Source organism: Drosophila biarmipes, chromosome X, assembly GCF_025231255.1.
Source record: "Drosophila biarmipes strain raj3 chromosome X, RU_DBia_V1.1, whole genome shotgun sequence".
Classification (NCBI taxonomy): domain Eukaryota; kingdom Metazoa; phylum Arthropoda; class Insecta; order Diptera; family Drosophilidae; genus Drosophila; species Drosophila biarmipes.
Window position 1 is genome coordinate 3,770,521 of NC_066611.1, and position 21,427 is coordinate 3,791,947.

Below are 21,427 nucleotides of genomic sequence, written 5' to 3' on the forward strand. Positions count from 1 at the left end.
CTGAGAAATCGAGGGGCGAAGCATTTGTTTGATAATGATAATGGCCATGTTGAAGGCCCACAAAAGATGCAGTTGCAGTTGCACTCCAGCGAAATTGAGTCATTTTCACGCGGAATCGTCCACACATGGGGCTGCTGGCCGGGTCTTGAATTGTACAATTTCCGAAGCTAAACAGCGATTGCCAGTGCCATTACAGTTTGAATTGCGCGCTCCGCTCGAATGGCCTCCACGGGGTGTGGACTGTAACGGGCGATTGGTGTGGAACGTAAGTTAAATTATAAATAAAATGTATATAAAAAGGCATTTAGTCAATAAAATCAGGTGAGTAACATATGAAAGTAAAAATAGGTAAATGTAAATTAAATATCATTTTGAACATTGAAAATAACTCGGAATTGATATCTTTAGCCTCTTTTGACATTAACACCATTGAAAAAACTAAAACTAAATATTTGCTAAAGCTTGCATGATTTTGTTTTATCCATCTTAATTTTAATTTTTATTATCTTAGAGACAATCCAAATTTGTTTTGCTCCTTACTTCTGTGAAAGAAACGTGATATTAACATGTACATTTTAAACTTAGCCTAGGCTACAACAAAAATAATCTGTGTTTTTCTTAAGATTTAGTGCTCTAAATTTAAATTTTACTTAACGATTTTTCAAAACCGATAATTGTTGGCGCCCAACAGCGATAATAATAGTGCGGCAATTACTTAAATCGTTCAAAACCGATAGTTTTCCGGCGCCCACCCAACCAGAGCTGCCACCTGACACCTGATCGTGACATTTTTTGGCGCTCTAGGCGTGGGCACACTGTTGTTATTAACATTTTTTAGCAAAACTGCAAATAACTTCTGATAAAATAAAAGTCCAAAATAACGCTTGACCCACATGTGCTGCGCCTGCATGATGAGCACTCCGTTTTGAGATCACAAAGCAGTGAAGCCAGGTGGTGATCCTGACTCGAAACAAGTAGCTTCCCCAAAACTTACCCCAGAAACCTGTGGAATTTGCCTAACTATTTTGTTAATACTATTTTAAAAGGTTACACAATGGAAGTGGCTATGTGCTATGATACTAATAGGTCTAACCCCCTCCAGATGTCTGATTCCCTGATTATTTGCGTTTGCGACTACTGGCAGCGGCGTCATTTCCACAACCGGCCGAGCCGGGAGGCCGGCGACTCCTGTCGGGAGAGGAAACCCCTGAGGAGGCTGAGCATCCAGGTGGACGCCATAACGGGCAACTACTACCTGCGCGAGTTCCTCCAGCAGAGGGAGCTGGCCAAGGGCCTCAGGAGCAAGCACGGCGTCCAGTTGGTGTGGCTCTCCTTCGAGCCGCCGGAAAGGGATACGATCGACTACAGGTTCGCGGACATCCTGGCACACACGCTGTGGGAGCACATCGAGGTGGAGCACCTCATGTCCTGGCTGTCCACGCTGGGCGGCGGCTTTTCCGCCCTCGGCGAGCAGTTCGAGCGATGCGTAAGTCTGCCAGGGAACTTGGTCTGCCGCGAAATCCCATCTCCAGGAAGTTTTAAGTAAAAACCGCTTACGTTTTTGTAGATCAAAATATAACCTGCTGTGCCAGCAGTCAGTATTCAGCTGAAGTCCTTCAAAAAGTCTTCAAAGTTGATGATCATGATGAACTTTTATAAAAATGAGTGATCTGCATGTCATGACATGCATGACAGAGAGTTTAAATCGACTTGTCATCGACCAAAACGGAGTTGTGAAATCTCTTCTTTATCGAATTGTTATCGAACTCTAGGCAAATTGACTTTTGAAAAGGAAAAAATAGAGAGGATACATTAACGATTTGATTTGACAATACCTGCTGATACTTATTGGCTGACACGGTTTCAAACAGCTCATTTTGGCAAAATGATTAATGTTCAATACTATAGACTCCCAAACGACTGTCACACTTCCTTGCCCTCCTGTAACTATCCTTATTTAAGACGTCTTTCTAATAGCAAACCCATTTGCAGGCAGAGACGGCCGGCAAGATCTCGCTGCAGCAGCTGAAGATTGGCCTGCGACTCGGGGACCCCTTCCTGCAGGCGCGCTGCAAGCTGTACTTCAGCATCTCCCTGATCCAGCGCGGCCAGCTCCGAGCGGCGAAGCACCTGATCCGGGAGCAGTACGCCTTCGCGAGGAGAAACGTCGAAAAGGATGTGCGCCTGGTGCGAATGTGCCTGGGCATTTGGCATCGACTGAGCTACGAGTACGAGCAGCGGCGGATGCGGCGAGTGGGAAACTAAGACCCGATTGTGCCCTTCAAGCGATGTACATATTGGGAAGAGAGTGGCCCGGTGGTTCCTTTGATTAAACAAGTTGTAGGTAAAAATTGTTTTCAATATATTTATTAAATATGTAATTGTATATACGTAAAAAATGCATTTACATTCATTTATTTCTCGTTTGTATTGTATATATTTTCAACTGCCCGCTGCAAAATCAAAGATAAACGTAATTTGGGAGCTAACTGAGAAATTTTTTACTTAGGCGCTAAACACAAAATGATTGTTTTACAGAATTGACAAAGATCGGGGACTTGGACTGACATATTGCAAAAGCATACACCTGGGGGATCGGGAGGTGCGGGAGGAGCTCGTATAAGTGTGGCAACTGGCCGGAGAAAAATAATGTACACAAAAACTGAAAGCTGGTAACTCGAACACTTGGATGCCGCTCGAGGATTGCTGCTCGTAAAGCTTTGTATATATTGTATTTAAATATATATTTGGATGCCGGCCTACTGCGCCAGCGTGCCCATGGGATCCCAGGCGGGCAGGACGATCGGATCCATGTCGAACACGCGCAGCACATCCTCGGGCACGTACTTCTTGTCCACCACCACCTCGAAGCCGAACTCCCTGAACCAGTCGGCGTTCATCACCAGGTAGCCCTTCTCGCCGCGGTCCTCGCCCCACGAGTTCTCCACGCGCAGCTTCTGGGCAACGCCGCTCTTCTGCAAAAAGCAATTCAAATGGCTAGTTACTAGTGCTTTGGTTGGGCTTGCTCGAACTACTCACGTCCACGGAGACGGCGGTGAAGACCATGGCGTGGGTCATGGCCGATTCGCCATAGATCAGGCGGTCCGCCTTGGAGAATGTAGTTTGAATGTCGATGTCAAAGACCAGCTTGAAATCGTGGCTGCAAGAGAAGGATAATCAAAGATTAACAGAGCACATTTTTACAAGAGACTTACAAAATACAACGAAAATGGAATGGACTCGTAAATAGTAACAAATCCACTTACACGTCCACATCCTCGATGCCCTGCTTGGAGGCGAAGCGCTTGCTGACCTCGCAGCCGAACCAAACGGCTTCGCCGGCCTTCAGCGACTTGGTGACCATGGCCAGGAGCAGCTCCACGGACTGGTTGTTGTACAGGACGGGACGGCCGCCAACCACATTCCCCAGACAGTCGACGGTGTAGGCCTGGTCGTAGCTACTCGTCGGCCGAGGATCGGTGACCAGGCACACCTTGTCTTCCACGTTGAAGTGCGGCTTCACATAGCGCTCGTAGAACTCCAGCGAGCTGACCGGACCGATGGACTGGTAGTTCTTGCTCTTGTCGTAGTACTCCCAGGTGAATGTCTCCGCGGGAATGCCCAGGCAGATGCCCACCACCTTGTAGATCTCGGCCATCTGCTCCTGGATCTTGCTAGCGATCTCCTCGTCCGTTGGGTTCTGGTCCAGCAGCTCGCGCAAGTGACGGGCGTACTCCCGGAGCTATAGGAAATAAACAACATTTGTTAGAAGGGGATTTTTTGGAAGAGATTACCCTCATCAGGGGAAAAAGATGGTATGTTTTGACAATAGGTAACCATTAGATCTACACAAATCGCAGGACTCCCTCACCTTGCTCTTCAGTATGGCGTTCATTCGTATGCTGGACTCACAGCTAAAGCTCTCTGGGAAGCATTTCTTTGGCATGAGGCCGTGTTTGGTAATGAGGTTGACCAGCATGTCCCACTGGCCGCCATCGGAGGTGGGGTCGAGGAGCAGGAAGGACACCAGCCGGCCGTCCACCTTCTCGCCCCGCTGCGCCGTCTTCACGATGTTGTTGAGGAAGTAGTTGCACCGCTCGATCTTGTCCCAGTAGAAGAGGAAGGCCTGCGAGAACTCGAACTCGTCCAGATTGTAGTTCTTCATGAAGGGCAGGCGGATGCAATTGAGGGCCGCGAACAGCCAGCAGCGGCCGGAACTCCTTTGGTTGGTCACCGGCTTGCCCTCGGTCTCCACCTTGTAGTTGAACACATGGTTGGTGGTCTCCAGCGCCTTCCTGGAGAGGCACACATCGAAGGGATCGACGCGGGAGCAGACGTTCTGCGCCAGCAGATTCTTCGGTTCGCTGTAGAAGTTCTTGCGCCACTGGCCCAGCAGCCGATTGGTAATGGCACTGGACGACTCCTCGATCCTGTGCGTCGAGTTCTTCCCGCTATTAGCACTATTGTTGTTCCCGGAGCCACCGCCTCCTCCGCCGCCGGATCCGCTGTTGTTGTCAGCTGCAAGTAAATGGGATTGGCAACGTTCGCCGGATATTGAGTGAGTTACTCGAACGGATTCGGTCGAATAGTATAGCGCCGGCTGCTGCTGCTGCCACATCTTGATCAGTTTTGGATTTGGATTCGGATTTCTATTTGGATCTTGACTCAGTTTCGGGGTCTTGACCTTGATCTTCCTCACCGCCCGACTCACCGCCCAGACTAGAGGATCGGGTTACCCAGAAAAGAAACCAAGAGCGATAATTTTTTGTTGACGGTGCAGGTAAAGGGGCTTTTGGCTTATGCCAGAGCGCAACAGAAAACAAATAACAAGTAAATTTGGATAGCAAAACGTTAAAGCGACTCCAAAGGGCGCTTCATAACACTTCTAGGGATCTCTACAACGTGTGATTCATTGTGAGAGATCCTTGACAATGTGTAAGTTTAGATGCTTTGGAAATGCTTGGGAAAATGACAGGGAGAGGAAAGCCGTGTTGTTTCACACAGCCAATGGGCAGTTTTCTTGTCGGAATAGGATCTTGAGCATCTGAAGAAAAGCGACAATTAACGTTTAAACGACAAAAACAGCTGAGCTGTTCGAAATTAATTGGCAATTACGTGCTCTGCTCAGGAATGCTTTGCTTTGTATTTGGACAGATGTTTCGGGTGTGCAATCTCTACAATTCCTAAGACATACGTGAAAAGAACCTTTGAGATAGCATTTGTGCGTTATAAAAAGACGATCACAGAGTATAAGATTGAGATAACCACGTTCTAAGGTAATGCCTAGAAACTTTCCATAGCGTTTTAAGCGGGCTCAAATTTAAATGGAATGTAATGCAAGTATCATATGTACTAGTATTTTGCCTAAGTGTATATATTGATTAATAATAAGGGAACCTTACAGATCTATCGATCCGTTGAGAGTTAGACAAGCCTTTTCAAATAATTTTCATTGAAGATTAAAAAAGTGTAAGCTGTAAGATATATTTACATTCAAAATTTCCGTATTCGCCTAAAGGTCTTTCAATACTCAAGATGATATCCTAGTGAATGAACTCCTAAATAAAACATCTATCTATAAGATACAAACTAGATATAGTAAAAAATGGAAATAATTATAAAATAGGCGTAGCTTAAGGCCATAGTAGCTATAGCTACAACAAAAGAAAGGTATTTGCTGCTTTTCAATTACCCTCTACCTGAGAATAAATAAGTAAAGATACATAATTGTAGTAAGTATACAATTTTGCAGATTTTAGTGGGAAAACGATGAAGATAACGTATTCAGTGCCCGAAATCGTTCTAAAATAAGCCGTTAGAACCGATGTGTGACGCAATCTGGAGGAAATTTGGCAGAGATGGGCATTACTTGCAATTTTTCCCACTTGGCCGACTTCCAGGGTTTCCCACCGAAGTGTGGGCGTGGCCGGGCGCACAAAGGCAGCAGTGCGAAGAGGTGGAAAGTGCGAGGGAAACGAAAAGAACAGCTGCGGCTGGGGCCTCAGCATTGGCATTACCATTATGCACTTTGGATCTCGCATCTCCCTCGCTCTTTTCGCCATTTACTGCGCTTTGTGTTTACTATTTATCTATGTGCCTTCCCGGGTGCGTGTGTGTGCGTGCTCTCGAGTGTGGGTGATGCTGATAAGCGAAGCCAACGGGTTAAAAGCCGTTAAGAAATGCCTATTAAAAACCGTTATGTGCGAAAGAGAGGACGAGCAATTAAGCCAAAACCAGTTTAACGGGACTCGCACAGACACAGAGTAGCGGGTGGGGAGCGAGGGAGCGAAGGAATAGGGAAGAAAAGGAGAGGCAAGGCGAGTCGAGTCCAGGGAGAGGGAGGGGGAGGGGGCAGACCAAGTGCCGTTTTAAAACTTTCGCGGAAAGCCGGCACAAAAACACTCTAAACAAACAATAAAAGAAAGAAAAACAAAAAACAAGTTTGTCCAGTTCGACGAACGAAAAAACTTGGTGAAATTTTACTTTCGTCTGGGCTTAATTTGTTTTTGTTGCTGGGGCGTCAGCAAAACTGGCATCTCTCTCTTTCGCACACACACCCGCACATCACAACAACAACAGAAGAATGTCGCCCGGAAATTCGCTTCACATGAAAATTGTTCATCTGCAGTTCAATTCAGTGCATTTCTTGGACTCCTCCTTTTGTTTACCAACTTACACATAGTTAACGTTTTTTCTCCTTTTGTGTGGCTTTTCACTTGTTTTGATTTTCAACGGTCACTGCGGATTTGGTTTGGCCTAAATTTTGCGCTTCCTTGATTTTCCGGCTGTGTGGGTGCAATTCTGGCAACTGCGGGCGACTGCGATTGTACTATGCGCAATTCGGCCCGCTATTATTTGTTGTTAATAACGTTGGGAAAAACAAGGAAAAATCTTCGGAACCTATCGGGCCTTATCGTTCTTCGATATTAGGAGGCGTTTTTGTCAGAACCTATCGGGCAGTATGGCAGCGCCGATAACGATAGCAGGACCGTATTCAAATAAATACCAAAAATACCGTTTCAGTTTTTAACGAATACCATTAATGCTGATAAATAAATATAAATATTAATGCAATTAAGGGATGATGGTTGCATTTAAATTTAAATTGAGGCCAAAGTAAACTACAAATATTGTGATAACATTGTTAGTATTTAATATAACATATCCAAAAATATATGTAGATTTTCATTTCCAGAAAATATTCCTTTGTAGTGTGTGACCTATGGCAATTAAAATAAATAAACTTTAATAGCTTTGATACGCCAAATATATATTAAACACAAATATCGATAGTTACAAGGGCTGTCGCAGCAGGTTGACGATATAGACATTTATTTGTTTCGAATATATCGATATACTGATATTATTTCCCTCATCCCGCATCAGCTGAAAAAAAACGCAGGAAAATCGTGCAAAATGTTCAAAAAGTACGTATACATTGGGGTTAGTGGCGGGCTTATACTAACAACAGCCCATCGATCTGTCCAGATTCGAGGAGAAGGACAGCATTTCCAGCATTCAGCAGCTGAAGTCCTCGGTGCAGAAGGGCATACGTGCCAAGTTGCTGGAGGCATACCCCAAGCTGGAGAGCCACATTGACCTGATCCTGCCCAAGAAGGACTCGTACCGCATCGCCAAGTGGTAGGCCGGCACCCGCACATATCGCGCCACATGACCCCATTGATCTCCCATCTCCCCTGCAGCCATGACCACATCGAACTGCTGCTGAACGGAGCCGGCGAACAGGTGTTCTTCCGCCATCGCGATGGCCCCTGGATGCCCACCCTGCGGCTCCTGCACAAGTTTCCCTACTTCGTGACCATGCAGCAGGTAGACAAGGGAGCCATCCGCTTCGTCCTCAGTGGAGCGAACGTCATGTGTCCGGGCCTGACCTCGCCGGGCGCCTGCATGACCCCGGCGGAGAAGAGCACCGTGGTGGCCATCATGGCCGAGGGCAAGGAGCACGCCCTGGCCATCGGACTCCTCACGCTATCCACGCAGGAAATGTAAGTGAAACGCCCTTCTATCATCCTGTAAAGGCAAAAGTGTTTTTGTAAGGGTCACTGTCTTTGTTAGTTCCCATTGAATCAGTTTGCTAATCTTTTGTTTTTGAGGACCCTTTTAAAGGGTATTCCTGACCTAAGGAGCTTTAAGGTCGTGCTCCTTTAACTCTTTTATCACACTATCAACAAAACCCCCTATTTGGGTGAATGTCACAAAATCCCCACACTTATATTTCCGTATTTATAGGTAATATGAGTACTGATTACGTATATTCCATTTTGTAACTCCAAGAAGATTATTGTTGAAGTTTTTTTGTAGTAAAGGAAAACCAAATCTATTAGGATTAGGCTACTTAGTCAGTTAAAAAATAATGCAGTTAACTTGGTAAACAAATACCATTTAATGTTAAGATTTCAAAGAGGTTCTAGTGCTTATAGATGACAGCTTTGTTAAAATCATTTTTTGTCAAAGTGATTTCAGCAGGGGCCATAGGTAAGAGTTATTAATAGTTTTATTAAGAAATATATACAGGATGTTTTTTTACCATTTAGGCAAAAAGTTATGCACTTGATGAGCAAGCATAGTTTGTTTTTCACATTTGTTGATGGTTTGATCATTTGTGGACACGATTGACAGAAAGTTATGGAAACAAAATCACAAATAACTCTGATTTATCGTCTCTGGATATATTCTAAAGGAATAGAGTTAAATATATTTCCGACAGCGCATCTACACCTAATAACTCTGCAGATTTTATATATATGCTTTAGAAGTCAAGTTCCCTTAACAAAGGGCCGTCTATACCTTAATAATGGATGAACCCACATTTCTCTTCCCGTTTCTACAGTCTGGCGAAGAACAAAGGCATCGGCATCGAGACGTACCACTTCCTCAACGACGGCCTGTGGAAGTCGAAGCCCGTGAAGTAGGCGAAATAGGAATCTGCACTTGCACTTTTTAGTCTTCTATGTCATGAGAGCAAAGAATGGTTTTTGATATACGCAACTGAATCCTGTTTATTATTTTCTCTCCTAATTTTACACTGTCAGTTAAACTATTTAAACAATGCGAAATATAATTAATGGCATTTAAAACGAACAGAGAGAGAGACATAAAGAGAAAGAGAGAGAGCGCTGGAAAAGAAAACCACCTGTGGAAAAAGGTCCAGGTGAAAGGTGTAAGTGCACCGAAATTGAAGCTGTTTAACGCGGATTTGGGCAGCTGTGGATTGTCTGTTGAAAAGTCGACCTGCTGGCGGTCTTCATTTTGCTAGCTTAGATCATATTTTTGATTAACTCCCTTTGTTTATTGATTTGTCAAAAAATCAACAAAAAAAGCATGCAGCCGGAAGGCTGCCAGGGCTGAACTAAACTTCTAGGAGCATCTCAAGGGTCTTGCCAACTTTCTGGTACTTATTTAAATGTCTTATTTGATAAGAATTTACAAGAAATTGGAAAAGAAAAATCCATTCAAAGTGAGCTTTACAACTAGATGTTAACAGTTTAGTTTGTAGTTGTTTTGTTTCGAAATGTGAAATAAAGCTTCTCAAATCAAGACCTTATTATTGTTAATATTCTGGGATTCATTGCTTTTGTACGCTCAGCTAGTCTTAATCATAGCATACTTTCTGGCAAATATTAGAAAAACCAAATGATCTGTTTTCCAACTGGTTTGTGAGTAGAAACATTGAGATCGTTCAGTTTCTTCAGGTCGAAAGGACTTTTTTCGAACTCTAGTCCCCCGCCCTGGTTTTTCGAAACTTTCAGCTGACCGATAAACGGTACAATCGAACAGCTGACTTGCGGACATGCGCAGTCCTGCGCCTAACGGTACTCCATGCGCACTCCGCCGTAAATGGAGAAAGTGCTTTCCTTTCGCGTCACACAGCATTTGTCGCATCATACGGCAAGTGCAGCGCATTTTGCCACGGAGAAAACGGAAGGAAAGTACGACGAAAGTGTGGAGGAACAGCAGGAAAAACCACAAGTGGTGGCTGCTAGCCGTTGCCAAGCATTCTGGACACGTTCGACTGTGAAAATGGTAATTCCCGATGAGTAATCACAGTGAAAAGTGACCGGGGGCTGCAAAAATGGCCTGACATATGGATTTAATTGAGAAAGTACCGTTGCACTGCCTGCTGCATTGCTCGCCTGTGTGTGCTTGTGTGTGTGTGTGTGTGAAAGTAAAAAAGTTTTTCAAGGAAAACGGATACACACTGTTTGAACTTTTCGAAGGTGCACAATTGCAGTGTGTGAGCAAAAGTTTTTGAAAGTGCAAAAGTGACGTGACGCGAAATCACACACAGCCAAACGCTGTGGACTGCGTGCGTGTGCGTGGGCGAACACATATGGCGGCAACATAAAGCACGTACACATGCAAGGCAGCCATCCTTTACCGTTACTGGATTATTATACTTTTTGTATTGATTTTAGTACCGTTTTTAGGCGCTAATTGAGTTGTTGTTGTTCCTACCAATGATGGCGTGCACGGGCGAAGCAACAACAGCAAGCCACACTGCCTGAAGCAGCAACAACAAGGCACGCACACCAGCAAGGAAGTATTTGCCCAACACACACTCGCCCGCAGGAAGAGAGAGTGCTAGAAAGAGAGTGCGGCACCATGGAGGACCTCTTTCTGCTGATTATTAAGGAGTCAACGGGAACTAAACACAATGCGCTGCGACAAACGGCGCAAATCGCTTACGGTAAGTTGTGCCTATTTCTCTTGCAATTCGCGTGAATTTACTGTTGGCACGGAGAAAGTGGGAAAGAGCGCGAGAGAGGGGCAGAGGAGTTGGGCGAATGAGAGCAGTGCCATTTCCTCACTTCCTGTCTCGCCCTGCCTGCTCCTTTGTTGCTTTTGTTGTGGCCTGGCCACTGCTTGTTGTTTACCGTTAGTTGCTACATCCTTTGTGCGATGCCCTTCGATTTTCCAGTGCGGCCTTTCGGTTTTGTGCAAAATTAAGCCATCGAAATTTATTTTGTGTTCTGTAAATAATATTTATCTTATATGAATTCACATCAGAAATTTTTTTAAAGTGATATACTAAAAAATATTTTTATTTTGCACTTCGCACTCACTTCAATAATAATTATAATAACTGATCATTATTATATTTTTGCGCTGGAATTACTGATTACATTTTTTTAATAATATTTTTCTTTAATAATTTCAATAGCATCCACTAATTTTTTTATTTATTTATAACGATAAGTAAACAATTTAATAAAATCAATTACATACATTTTTATTAATACTATTATTATTATTATTTTTATTATTATTACTAATTTTTTTTTAATTTGACATGTGTTTTTATTTTTATTTTAATTAAATTTATACATATAGAGGATATTAAAAGTCCCTTAGATCAATTTTCCTTGTCTCCTTTTGATTTTCCGACTCCTTAGCTCTTGTGTTGTCCGCGTTGCTGCAGTAGCAGCGATTTGTGGGAGAGGAGTTCCCACGTTCATCGGTGCAGGAAAGTAGGCAACGCTTTGCGTGAGGATGAACGTGGGAATCTCCCACATTCCACATGGCCCACACCCACATCCGTCCGCTTATCGGACGGATTTTACTGCCTGCATTACTTACATACTTGTGTGCCCATGGCGATAACCGTTAATCGCAACGACTTACCACTAATTCCGGCTGTAACCTTTTGCAAACAAAGAGACAAACCTAAAAATTACAATGTAATACGTGAATTATTTGTAGATACAGTACGTATTTAAAGAAGATATATTGTATTGACTTAGAAATAAGTACTATTTATTTACAGTTTTAACTGCATTTTTATTTATTTTATTATTTATTTTAACAAATTAAAGCTAGTATATACATTATACTAAAATTAATATTTAAAAAAGAAAAGAAATAAAAAAATAATTTTTTAAATGTAAGTTCGTATGTAGGTGGATCCCAATTACTACAAATAAACCCTACTCTTGTACTCTCTTCAGATAAACTCTATCGCCAGCATGGAATCCACCGCGATCCCTCGCACGAGCTGCGCTCCGTTTGCTTTACCGCCCTGCAGATGGCGCTGGACACAAAGCGGCCCAAGTTCATCACGATGGGACTCAACGGCCTCCATGTAAGTGCACCGCCCGGAAGCGGAGATTGTCGGGAGGGGTAATAGCAGTGGGGGGTAACAATGACCATAACAACCACTGACACACATTTTCCGGCCGGAACTTCCGGCGCACAAAGCGGATTTATCATTCCGTGTGCACACACTGGACAAAGGACATGGGAAATGGGCTATGGAACATGGCAGATGGCATATGGCATGAGCCGTATGTGGGTATCTGGGGCATTTGTGGGCAATGGGCGGAATCGGCTAATTGCTGGGTATCCTCGGGGGTCGGATGTGACTTTTGTTTATGGCTGGTTAACAACATGGTAATCAATATTTCCGGACTTGGTCCTGCACTTCGGTGTGTGCCCTTTGGCTCTGGCTATTTTTATAGCACCCCTTCCCTTTCCCTCGTAGCATATCCTTGATTTTTCAGTTTCTCTTCGTGACCTCTAGCTTAACTCAATCCCATTTATTTTACCGCACCTTAATCTTTTCATTCTTTGTACGGGGTATACTTACTAACTCTTTCTTACCGTCTGAATAATTTTATGTTTTTTACTTTCTGCTAATCCTGTCCATCCTCTTTTGCATTCCCAATAGCGCGTCATCAAGGACGAACGCTTCTACATCGGCCTTGAGCCGGAGGACGACTCCGTGTGGCTGCCCTCTCAGCTGCTGAGGGCCACCAACGGCATCCTGCCGTCGACGAGCAGCGAGGACACGGTGGTCAATGTGCTGCGGCTCTTCCTGGCGATGGCCTGCTCCCCCGCCTGCACCCTAAACGGCCGCCTGCTCATCGAGATCCTGTCCAGATGCGGCGAGTGCTGGGAGATGGGTTCGCGCGCCACTAAGGCCGCTTCACTGGCCGCCGCCTCCCAGTGCCTGCGCACCTTCTGCGCCTTCCTCATCGAGGAGGCCGAGGAGGTCAAGAAGACGGCGCCCGCCGGCCTGATGACACAGACGCAGGCCTCCGCCGTCTACAACGAGGTCATACCCGTGATGCAGTGGCTCTGCAGCCGCCTGGTGGAGCCCAATGTGAATGCCTCGCCGAACAAGAAGTGCGAGAACCACAGCTCGCTGTACCTCACCGAGTGCATCCTCACGCTGAGCTCGGCCCTGCCCCGGAATGTCCATGCCAATCCGCACTTCACCTCGTTTCTATGGCAGAAGTTCTGCCCCACGTTGGCGGCGGCACTTGGGTCACCCGGCAGGATCAACCTGGACAAGAAGTTCACCTACAAGTAAGAAAAAAATAAAACTACCCTAGGGGCTTGAAGTCACGTCGCACATTGTCCATATTAACCACTACTTGTTTACTTATATTCTTTCAGGGACGCCCTGCACATGATAGAGAACGAGGCTCGTGGCTTCTTTACGGGCCCCGGCTTGGATGGTCCGCAGGCCCGATGTGTCTACTTGACCGCCATTCAACTGCTTCGGATTGCCGGCGCCCATGGCTCACTGCGTCCCATGCTGGAGGCCCTGTTCCATCGGATGCTGCTGCTGCCAGCTCCCCAAAATCGCACGGAGCCCCTTCGATGCGTACGCGAGATCTTCAAGAGCCCGGAGCGACTGATCGACCTGGCGGTGATCCTATATGTGGACAAGAACACCGCCCAGGGCTGCAGCGATGAGATGGCGTTGTTCCGACTGTAAGTTCATGTGTTACACTAGTATAACATTATTTTATGCAGTTCCTAGTTATAAATATCTGTGAGGGTTTATATAAAGGTTCAGTAGCTACTACCAAAAATCTAATGTATTAGTTTTAATATATTAACAACGCCCATTGTATTTTCTCTTAGGTTGGTGGACGCCATGGAGGAGTGTGCCTATGGAGCCAGCGGCGTGGGTTCGGCCACGGAGGCCAGCCTGCAGGCGAGCGTGGAGTGCATGGTGGCCCTGCTGGACAGTCTGCAAGTGCTTTGCAGCGGGGAGCTCACTGAGTCGATGATCAGCGACCAGATTGTGCAGGTGGTAAACGGGCGCCATGACCTGCTCAAGGACGCCGACTACTCCGGCCCGCTGACCTACCAGAGCATGGCCCGTCTGCCGGCTCCCTACCGCGATGCCATCGTGGAGTTCCGGCAGAACGTCTTCGAGACCTCGTCGGGATCGGAGAGCGAGGGCGAGCCGCCGCACGAGCAGGATGCGGCCTCCAATGGCTCTGGAGACACCGAAGGCCCCGAGGACGATGATCCGAGCAGCTCCAGCGATGAAACCTCCCGTGTGGAGAACCGCTGGCCATATTCTCACCTGGAGGCCCCCGTAATGCCCATTCGAACCGATAGCGATAATGATCGGCAGCATGCCCGCGACTTCGCTCGGGCCTTGAGGCAGGATCTGGTGCCGAAACTCCTCCGGCTGCGCAGCTGCGTGGAGCTGGACGAAGCGATGCAGGAGTTCGCGTCGGCCGTTTGCCAGGAGAACAGCATGAACTTCTCGGACTTTGATTACAACCTAACCGCCATCAATGCGGACGGCATCTACCTGGCTATCTACTCCTCGCTGCTGCTCAGCCTGCAGCTGATGCGGGCTGGCTACTACGAGCAGGTGGCCCAGGGTGTCTCCCACAAGGACATCCTGGTGCCCATGTCGGAGCAGCAGTTCGTGACCTCGGTGCAGAACACCGGTGTCCTGGTCTATCTCTCCTCGCCGTGGCTGTGCGAGCTCTACCAGTCGGTGACCGTGTGCAATGTCCTGGAGGCCATGCCCCGTCAGCAGCTGGAGGGGATGGGTCCGCGTTGCGCCCTTGTCGATATGCTGTGCGATGCCGGAGGACTGGGTGCCACTCAGATGCTTTCCGAGTGGCAGCGCCTGCAAACGGCAAACGTGAAGCACAAGGAGGAGGAGCAGCTCCACGACAAGCGCAGGGAGGCGGCCAAGAAGCTGTGCCGCCGATTGCTCACCTGCTGCTGGGACTCGATGGTCATCGTGCTGAGCTCCGGGCTGGGCGATCTGCAGACCAGTTCCGCCTCCAACAAACTGGTGGCGTTGTCCAAGCGAACACTGAGGGTGAAGGCCAAGGCGAATAAATCGAATGGGGAGGCCCTGTATGCCATGTGCCTCGATGGTTTGCATTCGGTAAGGATTTAAAGGAGTTATTCCTAGTACTGTATTAATACCAGATTTCCCTACCCTTAGGCCGCCACGCTCAGCAATAGTTTGAACCTGCAGCATTTGGCCGGGAAGATACTCAACCTGCTGGCCTCCAATGTCTGCCAAACCTCCGGGCCGCGAATCTCTGCCAGCCAGGCCATGTCCATGGACGTGGTGCTCACCGGCGGCCTGAATCTGGGCAGCTACAGTGCCGATTGCTGGCCGAGCATCTTCGCCGTTTGCCGGCATGTTAGCCAGCTGGAGCACGAGATCTTTAGCATGCAAAACCCGGCGATTTCCACGTCACCCGGCAGCAGTCGCCGGGACCTGGAGACGGGCGAGAAGCTGAGCAACGGCAATGCCCAGGACAAGCTCAACCTGTCCTCCATACCCATCGATGATGATGAGACGTGGTAGGGAGTCCTTTTCCCTGGCATTTTCACCTAATCACCTTTCGATTCTCCTCCTCAGTGTGGATGTGTACAGCTTCCTGCAGGCACCGATGCAGAGTCCCAACACGAACATCACCTCCATCTTGAAGGTTTACTCGGGCACGAATGAGACGGTGCTGCTCAGTCAGAGCGACACCTCCAAGGTGCTCTGCGCCCTGTCTCACCAGGCGGAGAACCTCTTCGGAGACGCCGCCGAGAGGCTCAGCTTGCCCTCCTTGTGCCAGTTCCTCAAGCACTTGTGCCGCGCCTCCAGGGAGCAGTTGTACAAGAGCCAGGTCGCTCGCAAGGGCAGTCGCATCTGGTGGCCCAGCAAGGGCTGGAAGAAGCTGGACTCGCTGCCCATGTCCCTGCTCCTGCATCGAATTGGGGATGTCACGCTCAAGGTGTTCCGAAGCTCGCGCCCACTGCTGCACGTTCTCAAGGTCTGGGCCATCACAGGACCGCATCTGATGGATGTGAGTATAATTGGGTTGAAGACATCCTGCATCGTTTAACCCAAAGGCAGTGTTACTTTATTAAGTACCTATTTATTTATTTTTATAAGTAGCTTTCGAGAAAAATCACACATCTATTATTTATATATTATATATATTAAAACTATATTTATTTTGTTTTGCATAAAGGCCGCCTGCCACCGGGACCGGATGATCTCGAAGCGGGCGATCGAGTACATCCACGACATCATCACGGCGCTTTTGGTGGAGCAGTCGGAGCTGCCGTACTTCCACTTCAACGAGGCGCTGCTGAAGCCGTTCGAGAATCTGCTGAGCATGGACACGGATGTGGACGTGCAGGACCAGATCGTGGCCTGCCTCTACGAGGTGGTCGAGGCGCACCGCACGGAGATCCGCTCCGGATGGCGACCCCTCTTCGGAACCCTACGGAATGCCCGCAGTCGGATGCTAAACATGAGCAACATCATCGACATCTTCCGGGTGTTCCTCGACTCGGACAACACGCTTGTGTTTGCCAACGCGGGTCTGGATTGCATACTGTGCCTGCTCTCGTACTTGGAGATCTCTGGCGGAGGGAATAACAATTCCTGCTCCGGCGGTAGTGGAAATACAGCAGGAGGGACTGGGTCGAACGGTGGCCAGCAGGAGGAGGACAACACCTTCCGGCCCACGGACTTTCTCCATGAGACCCTACGCTTCCTGGAGCGCTGCTCCAGCATTTTGGGCTTCATGCACAGCATGCCCAAGTGCCCCAACTTCCATTCGACGTACAAGATCAAGGGCATCTCCTACACGCACATCATCGACGCCAATATACCCAGCTCGATGGAGAACTTTACGTATTTCGGTAACGACTATCTGCAGACGCGGAACGAGCAGTACATGATATCCTACCGATCGCTGCATATCGACAAGGACACCATTGTCAAGATCGACGAGATGGACAAGCCGTCGGGTGTGCTCAAAGTGTGGTTCCTGCTGCTGGATGGACTCACCAACTCGCTGATCGTCTGCCCCTACTCCCACCAGGCTCCTATCCTGCAGACGATCTTCAAGCTGTTCAAAAACCTGCTGGCCAGTCCGGGCATCGATTTCGGTTTCTACTGCATCAACCATCTGCTGGTGCCGATGATCCAGGACTGGCTGCGGTACATCAACAAGACCGGCTCCTCCTGGCAGCTGGTGGAGAAGAACTTCAAGCACTGCTGCTGCATGACCACCGATCTGGTGGTGGAGTTCATCGAAAAGTCGGTGCCGGAGCAGCGGCGTCTGGGAGCGGGCACAAAGACGCGACTGGCGCAGATAGTTCACCCGGCGGACAACCTGCTGTACTCCAAGCTTAAGTTTGTGACTGAGAGGATTGAAAGGGAGCAGCAGCAGCAGTCGCAGCCCGTTCAGGACCAAGGATGTGGCTATAACCAGCAGTACGACAGCAGTTCTAGCTCCGCCAGCGAGGAGCAGCAGAAAAACGGAGGAGGTGGAGGAGGCGGATCGAACCTTATAGAATCACCCACCAAGATCTCGGGTTCGGCAACACTGGCTCTTAAACAGTTGCTCCTAGTCCTAATCGAGTGTGCAGCCCAGTCGCAGGAGGCGATCGCCAGGATCTCGGTGTCCTGCCTCAAACATGTGATCCTCTCCACCGGCATGCTCTTCAACGAGTCCCAGTGGATGATCGCCTGCTCGGCCATTCATCGCGCCTGCACCGTAACGATAGCTCCACTGCGTCAGCTTTCGTTTGCTTTCCACGAGAAATCCAACAGTTTCTACGGGGATTGCGCCAACGTGAAGGTGGCTGCCCGCCGAGACAGCAGCCTGGAGGAGCTGTCCAGGATCTACGCGCTGGCGCAGCAAGTCTTCCTGTCGGACAATCAGCGGGAACCGGGTCAGAATCAGGCTCCCATGCCCAGTGCTGCGCAGTGCAAGTTGTCCGACGACAGGAGCTACTCTTTCCTCCTGTATCCACTTAACAATGGCTTCAACTCGAACCTGGATAACTTTGTGATCCGGATTCCGTTCAAGAACCTGGTGGTGGGCCTGCTGGCCAACCAGATGCTGCTCCAACTGGTGGCCAAGTTGCTGCTGTCGCGGTTAAAGTGTGTGCCCCAGGCGGTGTCCACCTGCATCTTCGACAATTATGCCGCTTCGGCGGCTTCGCCCAGTCACGACTACGACCTGGACTTCCGCTCCAAGGAGATCCTGCTGCGCTGCGTCAAGCAGTACCTGATGTCGGCCCTGGAGTTTGACTCGCGACCGGGTCTCAAGTTCCTTATGCAAAAGGTGTCGAACATTGAGTATGCGGCGAATCTGTATAAGCAGATGACCTCCTCGTGGATGATCTACTACATAGCGCTGGTGGACTCGCATCTCAACGATATTGTGGTCTACAATCTGGGGCCGGAGGACCTCAACTTTATACTGGAGTCCTGCTCCCGACTGAATACCACCACTGTGAAGAAGAAGGAGAACTTTGTGAGGTACCTGTTTTGCCTGCAGGATGCCTGGAATCTGGTATGTGAGCTCTATTTGAGCAACTCGGCCCTGCATGAGATCGAGAGTGGATCGGGAAAGCTGCGACAGAAGCCACCGCAACTGCACCACCATCCGCAGAGCAAGCCCATGTGCATCTCTCTGAACGGAAATGGCGACGCAGAGATGACGGATACGGGCTCGGGTTCCGGATCCGGCAACAGCACCTCGCCCAGCAAGTGCGTTCAGCTGCAGGAGGAGGAGAACGTGACCATGACCACGTTGATCAGTGAGTTCCAGCCCAAGTGCCGCAGCAATCCGTTTGACACCAATCGACAGGCCAAGTCCTCGGAGGCGGAGTCCATCTCGCCGGAAATCGAACAGCAGCGGGCCAGCAGCATCCTCAAGGACTCCAACTACAAGAGGGCTGCCCTCGCCCAGCTGGTGGTGGCCTCCATGGAGCTGCTGCGCTCGCTGCCAGGCGAGGCTGAGGAGAACCTCAAGCTCCTGATGACACCGACCATTCGCGAGGCCTTCCGTCTCGTCCAGCTGCAGGGCAACGAGCTGAAGGTCAACCAGTTTTAGGCCATGCTTGTTGAGTTTTATTTTGATCTGTAGGCGCAGCCCCTGCCCCTACCAAAGGATCCCTCCTTCCAGAAGTCCTCCAAAATCCTCCTCCCGCTCCCGAATGGCTAATTTACAGCTACGTCTGCATCTCATGCTCTCTCTGTCTCACTCTCTATATCTGTCTCTCTCTGTCAGTGGAGTGTTATTGCTTCAGTGCGGCCAACTTGTCGAAGGGTGTAGTTTGTATACCCAAGCACTGTATATTTACACAGTATTCCAGTAAACAAACTTTATGATATACCTGTAACTTGTGATCTTCGATTGTTTCAATCGCAAACTTGTCAGTATTATCTTCTTGATCGATTTTAAGTGCAATGTTCCATAAATGTATTATTTATAATAGAATCATATAACAAGATACCTCTAGGTAGCTTGTCCCTTCTTTATGCTTCTCGAACTTTACCCTCAAAAAGACATTCTTAAATTAATGTTATGTAAGCCCATTTCAAAGTTTTAAGCTTGCATGCTTCACATGCAACGTTGGTCACACTGATCGCATACTCTTCATCTGTCCCTCTCTCGCCCGCAGTTCCCAGCACAGCAGGCAAAATCATTTCAAAGTAAAAGCTCAACATGCCAGCACAAAAAAGCAAAACTATCGAAAGTACAACAGTGTCGATGCATTGCAAGGATATCAGATATGTAGGATATCACATTGCGATTAGAGGATGAACATGACGAAGAAGCGTAGACAACGTAGTCCTGTACATTAAATTTAGTCAAGACTTTCTCACACTTAGCCCCCGCACCGCTCCTGCTCCCCTCCTTCCTTCTAGCTCCCACCCAGACAACAGTCCTTCTCCCAGCACTTTTCGACTTCTTATATTGTAAAGATGTATCAGCGAGCACCTGTCCCGCCCTAAAAATCAGTAAATTATATATATATATACATATTATATTAAGAGTGTAACCTATGTAAACTTATAGCGAATGTTAACTAACACAAAATCAGTGCCGCCCATTAATCCACGATTACCACCATTAACGATTAGATCACACAAGCATACACATAGAGCCTATACTAAAACATATGTGTGTCCAAGTAGTCCCGCGCTGCCTTTAAAAATACTTGCATACTTTTGTACCAGTGTGCGTACCTAAGAGAAAAATATGAAGATTATCGAAAGCAACATAGCCGAACAAATTCTAGCCACCTTGCTGCACTATCAAATCAAAGCTTCTAGCCTATATTTTCAGCCCCACACCACACATACACATAATATCAGGGTTCAGATCAGGAAATGGGGAATACGCATATGGGAGCCCTAGGTTTTTGCTCCTGCCTCTGACCCACCATCGACTTGTCCCGCGCCCAGCTAGTAGCGATAGCGATACCGATACCTACATTATACAAACAGCTACGTACAGTTATATGCCTGCAAAAAGATCTAAAGAGTTATATATTGATATACATAAATGTACTTATATGTATTATAGTTGCCACTTGGGTATAAATGTTGTAAATGTCTAACAAAGGAAACATTTTTATATGTGAAAACTATTAGCAACAGCGCTACAAATCTATACATAAACTATAAATATAAATATATACACATATACACTTATTTTCGCTTCGTCGTATACAGTATATACATCTACGTACATATATATAATATATAGAGAACTATGTACTTGTGTTATTTACTTGCCCATCTCAACTCTCTCAATCTATCTCTTTCTAATGACTCGTAAGTGTAAGTGCGAAGAGTGCAGTTGCAGAGGCCCGCAGAAGTGTAGAGGAAAGATCGCGATCGCGCTAGGCTAGTACTAAAACTCTCCAAGAGTGCATTTGTAACATGAATGAATAAACGATTCCACAACGCTTTCGCAACTTTACTAAACAATTGCCATTTGAGTGTGTCTTTAATTCCGGAACTTCAAAAGGTGCGCTCAAAGATGATGATGGTCACACCGCAGCTTGGGGGGATCAAGGTGTTGCCAGATCTTGAGTTTAAGAAGATTATGACCACACTAGCTTACAAAAATAAGTTTTATGTATAAATACATATTACCCTTATAATATAAGAACATCAAATAGTATGTTTTTGCAAATATCTGAAGAACAATTTTTGGGAAGGTTTTTTTAGTGCTGTACTCTAGTTTAATTTATTTTAGAATACTTAAACAAATCCAATTGGTTTAATCTACTGGTAAAATATATTCCGATTTTATTTAACGATTCCTTCAAAAGTGCCAGCAGCGTTTACTGCGAGCCCTAGAGGATAAGGTTTTAAAGATAT

The 21,427-nt window shown here is 47.3% G+C and overlaps 4 protein-coding genes across 9 annotated transcripts; 3 read left to right on the forward strand and 1 right to left on the reverse strand.

Moving 5' to 3' along the window:
• Nucleotides 1–803: 803 nt before the first annotated feature.
• LOC108033160 (uncharacterized protein F58A4.6) lies at nucleotides 804–2,489 on the forward strand. Of its 4 annotated transcripts, none has more exons than XM_017107390.3 (3): nucleotides 804–1,046; nucleotides 1,103–1,486; nucleotides 1,993–2,489. In XM_017107390.3, the coding sequence occupies exons 2-3, from the start codon at nucleotides 1,103–1,105 to the stop codon at nucleotides 2,263–2,265; spliced, it is 657 nt and encodes a 218-aa protein (XP_016962879.1). In that variant the 5' UTR covers nucleotides 804–1,046; the 3' UTR covers nucleotides 2,266–2,489. The 4 variants fall into 4 exon arrangements, with proteins under 4 accessions (XP_016962879.1, XP_016962878.1, XP_043949144.1 ...); XM_017107389.3 differs by having other exon boundaries at nucleotides 804–974; nucleotides 1,047–1,486; XM_044093209.2 differs by having other exon boundaries at nucleotides 804–1,486.
• LOC108033159 (bleomycin hydrolase) lies at nucleotides 2,352–6,938 on the reverse strand. Its single transcript, XM_017107388.3, has 5 exons — nucleotides 6,677–6,938; nucleotides 3,872–4,518; nucleotides 3,267–3,742; nucleotides 3,040–3,160; nucleotides 2,352–2,975 (listed from the first exon to the last, which is right to left on the reverse strand). The coding sequence occupies exons 1-5, from the start codon at nucleotides 6,678–6,680 to the stop codon at nucleotides 2,760–2,762; spliced, it is 1,464 nt and encodes a 487-aa protein (XP_016962877.1). The 5' UTR covers nucleotides 6,681–6,938; the 3' UTR covers nucleotides 2,352–2,759.
• A 361-nt stretch (nucleotides 6,939–7,299) lies between these two features.
• On the forward strand, nucleotides 7,300–9,102 carry LOC108033009 (malignant T-cell-amplified sequence 1 homolog). The gene is made up of 4 exons (XM_017107136.3): nucleotides 7,300–7,427; nucleotides 7,489–7,641; nucleotides 7,704–8,006; nucleotides 8,852–9,102. Exons 1-4 carry the CDS (start codon nucleotides 7,417–7,419, stop codon nucleotides 8,931–8,933), a joined length of 549 nt encoding a protein of 182 aa, XP_016962625.1. The 5' UTR covers nucleotides 7,300–7,416; the 3' UTR covers nucleotides 8,934–9,102.
• Nucleotides 9,103–9,896: 794 nt separating this feature from the next.
• On the forward strand, nucleotides 9,897–21,035 carry LOC108033143 (brefeldin A-inhibited guanine nucleotide-exchange protein 3). 3 transcript variants are annotated; one of them, XM_017107365.3, is made up of 9 exons: nucleotides 9,897–10,044; nucleotides 10,449–10,708; nucleotides 11,967–12,100; nucleotides 12,686–13,326; nucleotides 13,417–13,737; nucleotides 13,891–15,169; nucleotides 15,230–15,597; nucleotides 15,656–16,091; nucleotides 16,260–21,035. In XM_017107365.3, the coding sequence occupies exons 2-9, from the start codon at nucleotides 10,624–10,626 to the stop codon at nucleotides 19,143–19,145; spliced, it is 6,150 nt and encodes a 2,049-aa protein (XP_016962854.1). In that variant the 5' UTR covers nucleotides 9,897–10,044; nucleotides 10,449–10,623; the 3' UTR covers nucleotides 19,146–21,035. The 3 variants fall into 3 exon arrangements, with proteins under 3 accessions (XP_016962854.1, XP_043949095.1, XP_050744475.1); XM_044093160.2 differs by having other exon boundaries at nucleotides 9,903–10,044; nucleotides 10,437–10,708; XM_050888518.1 differs by having other exon boundaries at nucleotides 9,903–10,044; nucleotides 10,437–10,708; nucleotides 15,230–15,594.
• Nucleotides 21,036–21,427: the final 392 nt, after the last annotated feature.

Bases quoted from the DNA above. Each gene is read 5' to 3' on its own strand.
- LOC108033160 (XM_044093209.2), top strand. From the start codon at position 1,055: ATGGAAGTGGCTATGTGCTATGATACTAATAGGTCTAACCCCCTCCAG. The intron at 1,487-1,992 runs GTAAGTCTGCCA...ACCCATTTGCAG, and splicing joins GCGAGCAGTTCGAGCGATGC to GCAGAGACGGCCGGCAAGAT.
- LOC108033159 (XM_017107388.3), bottom strand. The intron at 3,743-3,871 runs GTGAGGGAGTCC...TATTTCCTATAG, and splicing joins ACGCCATACTGAAGAGCAAG to CTCCGGGAGTACGCCCGTCA. The intron at 3,161-3,266 runs GTAAGTGGATTT...CTTCTCTTGCAG, and splicing joins GGCATCGAGGATGTGGACGT to CCACGATTTCAAGCTGGTCT.
- LOC108033009 (XM_017107136.3), top strand. The intron at 7,642-7,703 runs GTAGGCCGGCAC...TCTCCCCTGCAG, and splicing joins TCGTACCGCATCGCCAAGTG to CCATGACCACATCGAACTGC. The intron at 8,007-8,851 runs GTAAGTGAAACG...CCGTTTCTACAG, and splicing joins ACGCTATCCACGCAGGAAAT to TCTGGCGAAGAACAAAGGCA.
- LOC108033143 (XM_017107365.3), top strand. From the start codon at position 10,624: ATGGAGGACCTCTTTCTGCTGATTATTAAGGAGTCAACGGGAACTAAA. The intron at 10,709-11,966 runs GTAAGTTGTGCC...TACTCTCTTCAG, and splicing joins AACGGCGCAAATCGCTTACG to ATAAACTCTATCGCCAGCAT. The intron at 16,092-16,259 runs GTGAGTATAATT...TTTTGCATAAAG, and splicing joins CAGGACCGCATCTGATGGAT to GCCGCCTGCCACCGGGACCG.